The following is a 16,592-nucleotide window of genomic DNA, read 5'->3' as shown; positions in this document are numbered from 1 at the left end:
CCATCTCATCTGTTCACACAACACAACGCAGAGTTTGATCACCGTGAGACAAGAGAGGGTCGGCTAGACCGGCTACATATGCTGGTGTTAAACAATGCCACAGGTACTCGTAGGTCTGTTGGGATCAGTTTTAGCTTTCTTAGGTAGGAGCCCATCCTTGTCGTGCCAGGGCTTTGGTCTTGGGTGTACTGGATGAGTATCTTGCTCCCAGGAACCGTTGGAGATCTGGTACTCCTTTTCCTCATTTTTCCTTTGGCCTTTTGAGGATGTCTCTCCTCACTCTTTCCCACTTGGAGCCCCAAAGGAAATAAATGATGGCCCAATCCAGTTCTAAAAGCACATGTCTTTGGGGGGTAAAAACAGAGCTGATAGTAAAAGCAAAAGTAAAATCACAGCTTTATGATTAAAACCTTTCCCTTGTGATGGCCCTGTTTGGGTTCCATGTGACCCGTCATTAACATGCTGCTTCCCTGAGGTTGCCATGGGACCCGAGCCTGATTGCTGATGTGCAGCACCTGGGAGGAGGCTCCCAGGATAAAAGGGCTCCACCTCCAACAGCTCTCTCCTGCCCCTTCTTCAGACTTCAGGCTGCACCATGCTGTTGTTCTTGTTTGGCTGTTTAGTTTAGTTTTTGCTAGTGTTGGTGTGATGAAGCCCCATGAGGCTTGGAACCATTTCAGTCAACTGGTTCGAGAATGGATTCATTTCTTGAAGCTACATGTGCACACGACACACCTGCTGGCCTTGGATACAATTGCAGGCAGCAATTCATATGTTTTGGCTCTTATAATTATGTACTCCACAATTTTCATTGACAAATGAGTCATCTAAAACATGTAGGAAAACATATACAGTATATATGAAATGCAGAATGTTTTCATGTCAATAAATGCTTCCAGCATCATGTCATATGGCTTGCTTCATCATGGTTTTATGTTACCTGGCATGGCCTCATACAGGCAGAGGACAGTTAAAGTGCTAAAGATGTATGCTTGTGTAACTTGGACAAGACGTTGGACATTTTATTGAAAAGTAATAGTTTTTCAACAATTTGTGGTTTGACGCGATTCCTCTTTTGATACAACCTCTCCGGCCTTTGAGAAAATTCTTTCGCATGGCACGGTGTCATATAAGGGTGATAACTAATACTATATTCATTCTATCTCCATTTTATTCTAACACACAGAGGATGCAGGCGTGCATAAATAGGTTAAAGCCAACATGTATAAATTGGGGTACAGGGTTTTTTGTCTTTCCCAGTAGTCCAAGGATTTTCCATCCTGCTCAGATTTGGCTCCGATATGTAGCGCTGGACCTCTACCGTGGCATCTGCTGTCACGTTTTGAGTCTTCTGTGCCTCCTTTACACTCGTGTCAAAACGAAGCCACAGTTTGCTTCCTAGAAGAAACCACATATCATGTGAATAAGTGTTCTGAAAGGAATGATAGATTTCAACATTCAAAATAATAGATTACCTCCGGTGTCATCATGAGAAGTAGATGCTTGGGGAATGTCCTGTTTGGACCTTATCAACGTGGCACACTCAGAGGTCAGCCGCTTGATCGCTTCTGATGCCTTATTTGGGCTGAAGAAGCCTATCACTTTAAATGGCGGGTCCAGGAGTGTAGCTAGGGACATGATGCTCATTGATTGTAAAGTGTGGAGCTTCTCCCGGAGGAGCCTTATGAGTTGCTCTCCCATTTCACGTGCAACTACTGAGGCCGGCTTTGTCACTTCCTCCTGAAGAGTTTGCTCAAGCATTTTCAAGAGGGGGACAACTTTAGAGGCACACACATGTTTCTCTGCTGACAGCTCAACTGTGGCATCATAAAACGGAGACAGCAGGGAAAGGCACCCTCCAACAATGGTGAATTCATCAGTTGTCAGGAGTGGTCTGTCGTGTTGGAGCCCTGCGGATGCTGCTCCAACTGGCTCCCTTAATTCGACCAATCATTGCAGCATTAAGTATGTGCTGTTCCATCGTGTCTCAACCTCCTGCAGTAGTTTCTTGTTTGGCATTCCAAGATGAAGCTGCACTTGTGTAAGCTTCTCCTTAGGAATACAGATGAGTAAGACTGTTCAATTACCGCAATGTCCTTTTGCCTCCCTTCTGTTTTGTGAGCATTAGAAACTCTGCACCAACCTGAGAGATATGAAAGAAGAGACAAAAGAACCAGTGACAACAAAAAGTGAAGTGCATACTTAAGTATAACTGTGAAACATACAGTAGTTGTTTACAGTCCTTAATGTGTTTAACACAAAAGATCCAAATACTCACCTGTGAGACATTAAACAAGGTAGGCCACCTGTGCTTCATGTCACTGATGCTCATGTGTATGTCGTATGTTCCTCTATGTGCAAAAGTTCTCCACATCAAGTCCTTAATGACTGGGCTGTCTCTCTTCTTTAATTGGTGATTAGTTGGTTTTGGTTCAGCTCCTGGAGGATAGCGAGGAAGAATACCACTTCACCACTGTTCCATGTTTTAAGGGAGCAAGGACATCTTAAATGAAGACAGGGTACTTACAGCCACATCCATAAATACTGTGCTTGACTTGGTAATGCTTGAGAAGCTCCCCTTTTGTATCCTCCAATGTGCAGCGCCTACATTGCCAGGCCACGGGCCGCCACCTTAAAAAGGAGCATAAACAGTGTTAGGATGGTTTGTTTTTAAAAGTGCTGTCCAATTTCATGTACATCGTTTTTGGATTGTGTTTTAAATCCACAGTTGTAAAGAATGAATTAAAATGCACATTCATTCATGCATTCATTTTTGATTGCTCATCCTCACAAGGGTCGCGAGGGGTGCTGGAGCCTATCCCAGCTGTCTTCGGGCGTGATGCAGGGTACACCCTGGACTGGTGGCCAGCCAATCCCAGGGCACATATAGACAAACAACCATTCCCACCCACATTCATACCTATGGCCAATTAACTTAACATGTTTTTGGAATGTGGGAGGAAACCGGAGTACCCGGAGAAAACCCACGCATGCACGGGGAGAACATGCAAACTCCACACAGAGATGGCCGAGGGTGGAATTGAAGTGGCATCTTTTAGCTGTGAGGTCTGCACGCTAATCACTCGCCTGCCAAAAATGCACATTGACATTAATTATATCTGCAAATATAATTACAGGAAAACATGCAGTAATTCATAATTAGAATTAATATTTTGTATATGAAACCATGAATAAATAATTTTAATGAATACTGTTGCCCATCTCTGTGTGGAGTTTGCATGTTCTCCGCGTGCATGCGTGGGTTTTCTCTGGGTACTCCGGTTTCCTCCCACATTCCAAAAACATGCAAATTTAATTCTAAGTAGACTCTAGGTCGCACCCCCCGCGACCTTCGTGAGGGTGAGCGGTAGAAAACGAATGCTGAATACTCTTGTATTACATTTGTAATGAGCTCCGGAAGTAGCTCGGCTGTTCCCACAAGAGTTTCCCATCGGAGCATATCGACATCACGTCATGTTACAAAAACACACAGTAAAACCAAGCAAAACACGGCGTACACACATTGAGAAAGAGAGTGCGGTGAAAGCTTCACTTTTCCGGTTCGATGGTCCGTTACCTGTTAAAGTATGTTCGCCCAACGAACCATGTTAGCTGAGCAATTTGGTGGCTAGCAAACATAGCTAAAGTTAGCTTACGAACAGAATAGCGGTGACATTAAAAAACAACACCCAGCGTATTTGAAGGAAGACGAGGTCGCTATTAGTTTAATAGCCGCGAATGGGGCACGTCATGACGGTCTACGTCACCAAGCTTAAGCGCTGGACTTAAGCATTTATTTATGTAAGCGATTAAATGATTTTCAGAGGTTTTACTAAGTTAGTAAACTTTATTATTGTTATATTTAATAAGGCTCTGGGTCATTTTCTGAGTGTAGTATTTTGTACATCATTCTAATCGGTCAGATCCTTTCGACAACCATTTGTTTACGTTTTATTCTGAAGCAGTGCGTTGCGGTGTGTGGAATGCATTGGAACATTTTGGGTGCCGTCTGGTAACGCCAGTTCCAACGAGGCAAGATATCCGAAAACATCACCACTGTGCCGGGTAGCAAGTGGATGATGTAGTCGAGATCCGCAATCATCTTGAGGAGAAGCTGGCAGCAATGTTGGCCGCCGTAGCCAAAACTATTGCCACCAAGGTGTATGAGCAGCAACTGTGGAGGTGTCGCTCCTGTTTGCAACTTCTGGCGTATAAAAGGCACCAGATGCTCCCACCTCCTGCCGCCTTGTCCATGCCAGGTGACTTGGCAAGGGAGCCCGAAATTGGGGTCCCGCCGATATCGCCTGACGTGTCTTTCCAGCCGGGTCACAATGGAGCTGCCGATGAGCCACAACGTTGTCCTCTGAGTCCTGTTCATCGTTATGGCGATAGTCGCACTTCCGCTTATTTATACAGTGAGCACGCAATGCCATTGGTTAGTTTTCCCTCCGTTCGTCCACGTAAACATTGTTTGGTTTAATGCGCCCAATTTCAAATTACATTCATTCCGCCAATAGCTGATCGATTGACAGGTGAGTGAGGCACGATTGGTCAATTTAAAAAATATTGACCCGCCCAACTTTCACATTACATTCAATCAGACGATCGCTGATAGGTTGTTTGTTTGGTGACTTACGATTGGTCATTTATCCAAAGGCGGAGCCTGACAGGTTGGTTTTGTGAGCTACGATTGGTCAGTTCTTCCACGGTGTGGTGCATGGTGCTATAAATGCTGCTTCGCGTGCCCGCTCCCCCCCCTTTCTGCTCGAGCGAACAGAAAACTTTTCGAGAGAACGCTTTTTGCATTGCCTCAGACAAAGACAAAGACAAAGGACCTACATTCGACGGAAACTGCAGTTTGCCATTGTGTTGGACTTCATCTGCTGACATAGAGGTGAGTTTTTTTAAATAGACTTAGTAAACTGAAATATATTCATTTGTAAGAATGAGCACCATCGCAGGAATGCACGTCCGGTTGGAGCTTAACTCCATTTTGTTTTTTCTTCGGCTTTTTCTCCACATGTGTATAATTTTATGTATTTGTATGTTGTCGTTGGTGCCGCCGCAAGGTAACTGCATGTTTGGGATACACTAACGGTCGGAACTTAACTCAATATAGCTCAAGTTATATTCGGTGGTGCTGCACGTAGGCCGCTTGTTCAGGATACACGAACGGTCAGAGCTTAACGCTGTATAGCTAAAATTATATTCGTTGTTGCCGCACCTTAAACGAGCCGTTAGCGGGCAAATTGGCGGCACTGATGACAAAGGCCCCGAAATGGCGGCGTCGTAAATGGCGTCGTTGATGCCACAGGCCCCAAAATGGCGATCGCCCCCCCCCCCCCCCCCCGCGCGCCATCTTATCGCAGCGGGCGGGGAGAAAATAAATTCTCACGGAAGGTTTTCAACTTTTTTACCTGTTTTCTCTGTTTCCAATTATTTTAACCCCCGTCACTCATCTAAACCACTACCGCGTTGCGGAGGAGAAGACGCCCACCTTACGTTTTCTTCATTTTTCTTGTTTGCAATGATTAATCCGTCATTCATCCAAAGGGCCACACCCAAGTGTGCATGTGCCCACTCAAACGCACACAATATGAGGGGGGTGGGGGAAGATGGTGCTCTTGCAGTAAAACACACAGCTGGTGTTTATTTATTTGTTTTCTGCATAATAGTTGTATTTATTGACAAAGTTTGATTTATCATTTTATCTCTGTGTGGAGTTTGCATGTATTCTGTGCGTGTGTGTTTCTCTGTGTACCCCCTCCCCCACTGGCGACTCCAAATTGTCCATATGCATTAATGTGACTGTCAATGGTTGTGTCTGTGACCCATGCTTGGCTGGTGAGCAGTGTGTAGTCCACCTCTTGCCAGCTGGGGTAGGCTCCAGCATGCCCACGACCCTTGTGAGGATAAGCAGCACAGAAAATAAATGGATTTATTCATTCATTTTCTACCGCTGCTGCAGGAGCCTATCCCAGTTGTATTCAGGCGAGAGGCAGGTACATCCTGGTTGTCAACCAATCACAGGGCACATAGAGACAACCATTTATACTCACTTTCATTTGACCCCCACCCCACACACACACTCCATATTGTCTGTGGCCATGAATGTGACTTTGAATGGTTGTCTGTGTGCCCTGTGTTTTGCTGGTGACCAGGATGTAGTCCACCTCTCGCCTGAATATAGCTGTTGGTAGGCTCCAGCATGCCCGCGACCCTTGTGAGGATAGGCAGTACGTAAAATGTATGGATATGTTCATTCATTTTCTGCTGCTGGAGTCTATCCCAGTTGTATTCGGGCGAGAGGAGGGGTACATCCTGGTTGTCAGCCAATCACAGGGCACGTATAGACAACCATTCACACCCACTTTCTTGCCTATGGACAATATGGCATTGCCAAAAAAAATCCCACGCACACACGGGGTAACCAGAGAGCATGGAAAAGAGCATTTAGAAGCTTAAGTACATGGCGTGTGAACTGACATTGATTTCATTGTTTTCTTTTAGATGCCACGAAAGAAGGGTTTCCGTATGCGACGCACACCCAAGGCTACCCAAGCTGTTGATTGTGCAGTTGCAACAAAAGGTAGGGAAGAAGTATCTTCACTGTCACCAGTGGAGGTACCAACAGGTGGGTTACAAAAGGTGGTCAAAGGGTCATTTCATCAAGGCAATACAAGGTTTAAGTATGCAGGAACACAGTGTATGGCGATTGCCTTTTGTGCCACTGCTTTACACAGTATTAAAAATGTCTTGTTGTGGGATACTGCTGATCTTGACATGGCTGTTGTTGAAGGCGATCAGTTGTATACCACTCTAAGGGAACGTCACGTAATTTGTCACCAATCCCACTTTTTGTGTGCCACAGAATTGCCTAAACAGGAGGTGATTGCTGGACACAAATTTGAGTTTTGTGTGAAGGATGATTATGCTTTAGGTGATGTCAATGTAGTTTCCAGCTATTATATTGAAAACGGGATTCATGTCACTTTGCATGATGCTTTGCACACAATGTTTGGCAAGTACAGCACATGCATTCTTACAGTCTGTCAAAGTAGTTGTGCCATAATTTGTGATGCTGGTCAGTATTGTCTGGTGGATTCGCACTCGCGCAGCTGTAATGGCATGGTGTGCAGTGATGGAACCAGTGTTGTTCTGTGTTTTGGTGGTCTTGGTGCCCTTGCTAATCACATTAGCAATTTGGCTGCAGGGTTTGGAGGAGCAGAGAAACTTTTTGAAATAGCTGGTGTTGTTGTGACTGTTGTGGCTGACAGGAAACGTCACTTGGAGATGATGACTGGTGATGATGGCAAAAAGTTTAAAATGGCTGACATTTCTAGTACATGTGCATCTGATGTTGAGGTCATCAGTGTTGTTACCACACAGCATGCCTTTTGTCCAATGCTTCAAAATGACTCCAAAGATGTGTGCCAACTTTTGAATATAGATTGTGAAGTCAAAACTGTGCCTGTCAATTTGCGTGTTGGACCCTTGGGAGCTCCCTGTAAAAAGGAGAGCATTGTTGCTGACGGCAACTGTTTTTTCCGTGCCATATCACAAGCGGTGAGTGGCACACAGAAAAATCACAGAAAAATTAGACTCCATGTGGTTAAACATATGGAAAACCACTGTGAAGATTATGAGAAGCTTCTCAGGAGTGAGTACAATTGTTTGACAGAGTATATTAGTGTTTCCAAAATGAAATATGTCAATAGCTGGGCAACTGAGGTGGAAATTCAGGCTGCAGCGGATAGTTTAGGAATAAATATCTTTACTTTTTACGGTGGTCATTGGTTGAGATATAGTTCAACGTCAGAATCCAGTCGTGGGATTTATTTGGACAACTCGAGTGGTAATCACTATGAGTGTGTGACATGTGTCAATGAGGGTCAGTTAGGAAGTTGCTTTGGCATTTGTCAGAATGGTACATCTCAGGTCAGTCAGTATGGTACCAGGTCACATCGGCATCAAGTAATTTGCGCTGATAGTGAAGTGGCAGTTGGTTTGAGTGATGTTGTTGAAACAGGCAAAGAAAAACATCAGTCCATGGTTCCACTTGTAAGCCCATCCAAGTATATTCAAAAGAAGAAGGCCCTGGCCCAAAGATCCAAATATGTAGCAGAAATGTTGGAAAGGGAGAAGAAGATAACAATGAGTGTAAAAAAATACAAAGAAGAAGTTGTCTTTAGGCAGAGAATGAAGTCAAGGAGTGTAGCAAAATATAGAAGTGATGTAGTGCATCAAAACATAGTTAAAACATCTAGCATCACAAAGTATAGAAGTGACAGCTTGCACAGGGACAGAGTCAAGGCGCAGAGTGTCAAAAAATATAAAGTAGATACAAGGCACCGGGCCATTGTCAAACTTGCCAGTATACAGAAGTATCACAGTAACTTAGAGCACAAAATGCGTGTAATGGCAGATGTGAAGGCACGAAGACATGCTGCAAAGTTGCGAGAGGAAGAATTTGATGTTGTTGTAGAGAATTTTTTAGAGAAAGTGAAGAATGGGCCCCAGTTTGTCTGCTGTGTGTGCCATAGGTTGATGTTTAAACATCAGGTCCTGCAGTGTCACAGAGAGCATTACAGCAAAAGTGCAAGTGCTTCTCTTGTGAACACGTGCATTAATGAGGATTATTTGCACAAATGTAGTGCAGAGTGCACAGTACCATGTGTGTTGGTGGAGTCTGGTAGAGGGCAGCTGTGGGTTTGCTACACTTGCCATTACAAGATTAGCAAAGGGGAATTCCCACCTGAATGTGTGGCAAATAATTTGGGGGTGGACCCGATTCCTCCTGAGCTGGATTGTCTGAACAGTTTAGAGCAACACTTAATTGCACTAAATATCCCCTTCATGAAAATGCTTGCATTGCCTAAAGGGGGGCAAAATGGTGTCCATGGGCCTGTGACTTGTGTTCCGGCCAATGTTGTTGAAACGACAAATTTGTTGCCACGGTCCAATATGGAAGGCTCTATGCTCCGTGTCAAACTCAAAAGGAAGCTGACTTACAAAGGACACTACGAGTACCATTTTGTTGACAGCATGCACATTCGTGAAGCCTTGAGGTATCTGAAAGAGTCTAATGTGCATTATGAAGATATAGAGTACAACGAGGAGTGGGTCAATGACTTTTGTAGGGAACCTGATGCCTCTCAGGTGGAGGACAGTGTTCCTGCAGTAGATGTCACACCGCCTCTAGATACAGAAGATGAGCTTCTCCATGATAGACAGCAACACTGCATGTTTCAGGACACATGTTTAATGCCAGTTGACATTGGTCAGGAAGCGCTAGATCAGTATTACGACAATATATTGAATGTGGCTCCGGCAGAAGGCAATAATCCTGTGAGGTTGCTTTCTGACCATTCGAATGAAGCTAGATGTTTCCCAGTGTTGTTTCCACATGGTCGTTTCACGTTTCATGATACTCGAAAATATAGGCTGACGGCGTCGCAATATTTCAATAATCGTATCATGCATGCTGATAAGCGGTTTGGGCAGAATGTGGAATACATATTCTATGCTCAGTACTTGTGTGAACTTGTGCAGGTGGTGTCGAGCATTTCCATTGCTTTACGCAAAGGAATTGCTGGTTTGGTGGCAAAAATGGCCAAGGATTTGTTGACCAACGATGAGTCGTTAAAGACATTGTTGGAATGTGACCAGGGCTATTGTTTTCTGAAGCCCATCAGAGGCACTCCAGCCTTTTGGCAGAGTACGCAGCGTGATATTTTGGCTTGTGTGCGTCAGCTTGGTGTTCCCACGTGGTTTTGTTCTTTTTCGTCTGCTGATTTACGGTGGCAAAACTTGGTAGACTGTGTTTTGAGGCAAGAGGGTAGAACGCAAACGGCTGCAGAGTTGGAGTGGGCTGACAGGTGTGATTTGTTGAGACGGAATCCTGTGACTGCTGCACGGATGTTTGATTTCCGGTGGCATGTCTTTCTAAGAGAGGTGATAATGTCTTCGAGCCAACCGATTGGCAAAGTTGTAGACTATTTTTACCGGGTGGAATTTCAGCAGCGTGGTTCCCCGCATGTACATTGTTTGTTCTGGGTAGAGAATGCCCCACGTATTGAAGTGAACTCAGATGAAGAAGTCACAAAGTTTATTGATAGATATGTTACTTGTGAATTGCAGCCACAGGATGAAGGATTGACAGAGACAGTGTCTTCCGTACAGCAGCATTCTAAGAGACACTCTAAAACGTGCAAAAAGAAAAACACAGTGTGTCGTTTCGGTTTTCCCAAACCTGTGTCAGGACGAACATTTATTAGCCATCAGTTTGACGGACAGGGACAAAAAACATGCACTTGTCAGGTTAGCCAATCAACCGGTGTTAAAACATGCACATGTCCAAAAGCATCCCAAAATGCCGTAAACATGAAAGCAGAAGAGGCGTCGGAAATCATAAAATCCATTAAAACAGCCCTGGCTGACGAGAACCACGCATATCAAAGCGTGGAACATTTGTTCATTAGTCTCGGTATAACACAAAATACTTTTGAGGCCGCACATCGCCGCTTGGGTCGTCGTACGGAAGTCATAATGAAGCGTCAAATCAATGAGGTTTGGATCAATCCATACAGCAAACCTCTGCTTAAATGCTGGAATGCTAATATGGACATCCAGTATGTCGTTGATGCGTATGCGTGCGTGGTTTATATAATCTTGTATATTTCCAAAGCTGAGAGGGAGATTGGATTGCTGCTGAGTAATGCCCAGAAAGAAGCATCCAAACAGGCAAACGTCAGTGCCAAAGAGGCCTTAAAAAGTCTTGGCAGTGTGTACTTGCACAATAGAGACGTGTGTGCACAAGAGGCCGTTTACCGGGTGACAAATATGCATCTTAAGGAATGCTCGCGCAAAGTAGTTTTTGTTCCAACAGGGGACAATGTGGTCAAAATGAGTTTGCCTGTGAGTGTTTTGCGTCAAAAAGCTTCATCGGCCGAATTAACAACGGAAGACATGTGGATGACCAGCATTGTCGACCGTTATAAAAACAGACCAAACGACGACACGTTTAATGACATGTGCTTGGCACAATTTGCTTCGGAATACCGCATCATTAGCAAAAACGAAAGGTCGGCATCCAAAATAGAACTTAAAAACAACTACGGACATGTGACAAAACGTACACGAACCAAACCTGCCGTCGTACGCTCTGCGCACTTTTCACAAACAAAAACCCAGAGTTGTATTATCGTAGCCTTTTGCAGTTGTATCTGCCATACCGAGTGGATTTGCAGTTAAGACCTGCCAACTGCCCAACATTTGAAGAGTTTTATGACAATGGTGCGGTCCGATTAAATGATGGGTCGATGCATTCTGTTCGATCCATAGTGGAAACAAATAAACAACATTTCGACAGCGACGGGGATGAACTGGACAGCATCCAAAGATCTATTGATCACAGCGGTGTTGCTGAGGATGCGTGGTGTCTGCTGTGTCCAGAGCAAGAATTGGAAAGGCTACAATGCGAAGAAGAACGCCGGAAAAAACAACAGTTGGTCGAAGAAGAGGCAGAAGTAATACCTGACTTGGCAAATGAAAATAGAACCGCTCTAAACTTACAAAAGCAAAAGTCAATGAGTCGAAATGATGGCTTGGCATTGATCCGCTCCCTAAATAATACTCAAATGGACATTTTTTACAAAATTAGACAGTGGTGCCTTGATAAAGTAGGTGGGAGAAAACCCGAGCCTTTACACTTATTCATCACAGGTGGTGCCGGGACAGGAAAAAGCCACCTAATTAAAGCCATCCAATATGAGGCTACCAGGTTGTTGTCAACAATGTGTCGGCAACCGGACAATATTTCTGTCTGTCTAGCTGCACCAACAGGGATTGCTGCTTACAATTTGAATGCCACAACCATCCACAGCACATTGAGCATCGGCAAGGATACCCGTTTGCCTTACACACCACTGGGTGAGGAAACGGTGAATTCCTTGCGTGCCAAGTTCGCGGACCTCCAAATTTTGATTATCGATGAAATATCGATGGTTGATCACAAGTTGTTGACGTACATTCATGGTAGGCTCCGACAAATTAAGCAAACCGGTGACTATGCTGCATTTGGCAACGTCAGCATCATCGCCGTCGGTGATTTTTACCAGTTACCGCCAGTCAAAGGAAAGCCTCTTTATGTCGAAGACGCCACTTTCAACTTGTGGACAAATCTTTTCAGTGTTGTCGAACTGACAACGATAGTCCGGCAAAAAGATAATCAGTTTGCAGCCTTGCTAAATAGACTCCGCAAACATCCAAAAGGCGCGGCGTTGTTGGAAACAGACATAGAACTTCTGAAACAGCGCGAAACGGGTGAGGTCAGCTCCGCGTTACATGTGTTTCCAACCAATCAACAAGTAAACGAGTACAACCTAAAATCAGCTTTTCAGGATCTGTCCGGAGTACACAATAATAAAAGCTCAGGATTACAGCCAAAACAAAAAATCCGGTAAATTAGAAAAAAAAAGTTGGGCACCACAGCAAAGTTTACAACACGTGTTTAGAGGAAACTCTGGACATCGCTAAAGATGCTCGTGTAATGCTTTGCAAAAACATCGATATTGACGACGGCTTAGTTAACAGGGTTTGTGGCACCGTCTCTGACATTCTTTTCCAGCAGGATGACAGATTTCACAGTAGGATCTATGTAAAATTTGATGATGCCCAAGTAGGTAAACAAAGGCACGCACAAACTACTAATGAGTCCGTCACGCTAAAAGACAGTACATTTATTCTGCCAAAGGAAGAAAAGGTAACTAAAAGTGGTGGCATGCGTCACCAGTTCCCTCTGAAGCTCGCTTGGGCTTGCACGGTGCATAAAGTCCAGGGTGTTACCGTGAGCAATGCAGTTGTGTGTCTGGACAGGGTGTTCTCCGCAGGGCAGGCATATGTAGCCTTGAGTCGGGTCACAGGTTTAACTGGTTTGATTATTCAGGACTTTGATGCAGCAAAAATATACTGTAATAATGCCATTAAGGATGCTGTAGGAAGGATGTCACCATTTTTGAGCAAAAATGTACCACCACAACATGTGCAACCACAATTCACGATTTATTTGATGAATGTCCAAAATTTGACAAAACATGCGTCAGATTTGGCAGCATGTACACAGCACCTGCAGCCTAACTGCATCGCTGTGACGGAAACGTGGCTGCCGACGGCATGTACACCCAGGAGTGTAACCATTCCTGGGTATCATTTCCATAGCCAACCACGATGTTTGTCTTACTCCAGCAGTAACCCTGCTTTGGTAGAATTACAAGGGCAACAGCATGGCGGAGTTGGCATGTACATTGCAGACCACCTGCACTGTAGTGTTGTCTCCGCCCCAAACTTCAACTTGGAAGTTTTACTGGTGAACTGCTCCGCACCCAGTGTGTTAATAGCAGTTGTGTATCGACCACCCTCCTATCCAATGGCGTTGTTTCAAGGTCACCTTGGCACGCTGCTGGATTGGTTGCACCAGAAGTACGCCAGCATTGTCATACTGGGAGATTTTAATGAAAATTTGTTAAAATCTTCCACTATCAGCACATGGCTAGGAAAGGGTTCTGCCAGTCAGTCAAACATCCAACCACAGAAAAGGGTACACTAATTGACCATGTTTATGTCAAAACATCACACTTTGATGTAGAATCGGTTGTGATGCCCACTTATTTCAGTAACCATGAAGGGATTTTGTGCTCTTTTAAACACCAAATTTAAAATGCACACACACACTCCACTTCAGCATCTTATAGTGTGTAAAATAGGTTCAGGTTCGACCAGTGGACAATTTACAATCCACGAGTTTACTTGCCCACGAGAACGGTGGATTGTATTTGTCAATCACTGAATAAAAGTGAAACCACTGGCCAAAATTAAGATCCCAGTTTCTGTTTAGGATGGTAACTATTTTCCTTATTTGTCAAACCAGAAAATTAACATTGTACATATTGTAAACATGTACATTTTGTGAACATGTACATATTGTAAACATGTACATATTGTTAATATGTAAATATTGTAACCTCTGCATATATTTTAAATAGTATACATATTGGAAATATGTATATATGTATATATGTAAATAGTACCTGATGAAATGATCCCAGCGCTGCCTCACTCACCTGTCCTCTTGTCTTGATAGTTACCGCATGTCTGCCTTAAAATTAAATACTAAAGGGATTCAAACCTTTTTGAACACAAAGAGTTGATATTTTTCTAACCAGATTGTATTAGTCAATCACTGGCGCAAAATTCAACCACTGCCCAAAATTAAGATTCAAAGGGATTAAAACTATGGACTTTTCTGAACACATAGTTGGTATTTTTCTTACCAGTGGACAATTTACAATCCACGAGTTTACTCAACCACAAGAACGGTGGATTGTGTTTGTCAATCACTGATGAAAAAATACGCTTTTTCAGACACGGTAATGAAGACAATGAGGGCAATGTAAATATGTAAAAATGTAAATAATGTAAATATGTGAATACTGTGAATGGATATTGTGACTAACCTCTGCTCTTGTCTTTCTAGTTGCCGCCTGTCTTCAGTTCCACGCACATCATCTTTATATTAACATAGTAGCAGTAGAAGTGCGTGCGTATATTAGTTAACATAGTAGCAGTAGAATAGCATAGAAGTAAAACTAATCCCATAAGTGCATCATACCAACTATTATAATAGCAATGTAGTCGTTTGCATGCATGTGAGTTTTCATCAACAGGACAAGACCCCTCTGACGGTGTGAGTGTCCTCTGACAACTGCTGCATGTGGTAAGATATGGAGCTGTTTTCACTTTTCATTTTGGTCAAATTCTGTTCATGTGTGAAACACTTGACTTTTTGCCACTTGACATTATACTCATGTGATTTCTCCCGATACGTAAACCGAGCTCCAGACCACAAATAAAACTTTGTTTGGTAAATAAAATACATCTTGAAATGTTGCCAGTCACATAACACTTTATTTTTGACCAAGTAGCTTTAATTAGCTGGAAGTTGGAAACACCTCCACTTTGCTAAATGGGACACAGAATCTTACATGAGTTTATGTTCTGCAGGGGAAAAATGTTAACCTGTTAACCAAAATGTATGGGGGCCTTGTGCTTGTGCTACTAAAATTATACATAGAATGCCATGGTACTTGTAGTAAAAAAAACCTTCCTCATGCTGTCTTCGTTGACCTTTTTATATGATCATAGCAAGTTTACTAACGCATTTGTTTCACGCTTTGTCTGACCTGTAGTGAATGCTTCCTGCTTCCAGAGGAGGTCCCACCATTGCACCTTGACATCCACCCATTGATGACTGGAAAGGATACTGGTGATTCCGGGAACTGGTCATCGTGGGACTGCAACTGCTGATCATTTCCTCCACCCATTCTTAACCCTCTGTCCTTTCTTCACCACTGTCTACCTACCATCTCACCATGTCATCCCTCTCAACCCAACCGGTCGAGACAGAAGGCCGCCCCATAGAGCCTGGGTTCTGTCCAAGGTTTCTCAAAGAGTTTTTCCTTGCCTCCGTTGCCAAGTGCTTGCTCGTGTGGGGTTCAGTTGGTTCTCTTTCTAGATAACTTCCATATGATGATTAGAATTGGCACTATATCAAATAAATTGGCTGGACATAAACCTCTCCTTAAGGGCATTGGTTTTGACTGTATATGTGAGGTACATACTTCTCTTGTGCACACACCAACAATTATGACAATATATATAGATAAAAAAAATTAATGTCCAATTTAATATCTACATATTGTATCCAGACCTTTGAGGCAAATGTGTGCTGTTATTAAAGTAATTATCCAAAAACAAAATTTGTGTGTATTTATACTTGCAAAGTAAAATTGATGTTGATGAAAAATTGACTGTAAATGGTTGTCTATATGTGCCCTGCCATGGGCTGGGATCAGTCCAGGATGTACCCCACCTCTCCGCGAAATATAGCTGGGATTGGTTCCAGCACACCTATGACCCATGTGGAGGATGAACAGCATAGAAGGATGGTATAATGATGAATGTCAACATAATTGTGTCCATACTTGCCTGTGTGGCAGGGTGTTACGACAGATATTGACTACTCTTTCAAAGGTGGGTATGTGGTCATGTCCTGTTTGATGTCACAGCTCCCTAAAAGTCTTGGGACAGACAGACCATGTAGAATGTAGTTATACTTTTCCAGAGGTTGGTAGCGCTATACAGTCTAAGGTGGGTACATGGTCATGTCCTGTCGGTAACACCATGGAAAAAATCAGACCATATAGAATGGAGTTATACAATTTAAACAGTTGGTGGCGCTATATGTACATAGTCAGACTGATTTGGAAACGATCTGACCATGTGGAGGTTATGGCAGATATACATTTCAAGCAGTTGGTGGCGCTATAGAGTCTATGTACACACAGTATAACAAACTAGAGATTGACCCCCAAAAAAATTTCAAGACAATCTGACCATGAATCAGGAAGTTACAGCAGATGTACATCTCTGCCTGTTGGTGGCGCTATACAGTCTATGTACACACACAGTCATAGACCAGAGGGTACCCCAAACCACCAGAAAAAATGTGAGCCTTCGATGGTCAATGGCGAAGG

General features: G+C 43.5%; 2 protein-coding genes across 2 annotated transcripts; both read left to right on the top strand.

The window, feature by feature from the left end:
• Positions 1-3,610: 3,610 nt before the first annotated feature.
• Positions 3,611-11,384, top strand: LOC131119621 (uncharacterized). The gene is made up of 2 exons (XM_058064747.1): positions 3,611-4,894; positions 6,511-11,384. The coding sequence occupies exons 1-2, from the start codon at positions 4,730-4,732 to the stop codon at positions 11,251-11,253; spliced, it is 4,908 nt and encodes a 1,635-aa protein (XP_057920730.1). The 5' UTR covers positions 3,611-4,729; the 3' UTR covers positions 11,254-11,384.
• Positions 11,289-12,601, top strand: LOC131119623 (uncharacterized). Its single transcript, XM_058064751.1, has one exon. It carries the CDS (start codon positions 11,322-11,324, stop codon positions 12,462-12,464), a length of 1,143 nt encoding a protein of 380 aa, XP_057920734.1. The 5' UTR covers positions 11,289-11,321; the 3' UTR covers positions 12,465-12,601.
• Positions 12,602-16,592: the final 3,991 nt, after the last annotated feature.

Source organism: Doryrhamphus excisus, unplaced genomic scaffold (genome assembly GCF_030265055.1).
Source record: "Doryrhamphus excisus isolate RoL2022-K1 unplaced genomic scaffold, RoL_Dexc_1.0 HiC_scaffold_28, whole genome shotgun sequence".
In the NCBI taxonomy this organism is placed as follows: domain Eukaryota; kingdom Metazoa; phylum Chordata; class Actinopteri; order Syngnathiformes; family Syngnathidae; genus Doryrhamphus; species Doryrhamphus excisus.
The sequence above is the reverse complement of the archived record's forward strand: the minus strand, read 5'-3'. Positions and strand labels throughout refer to the sequence as shown.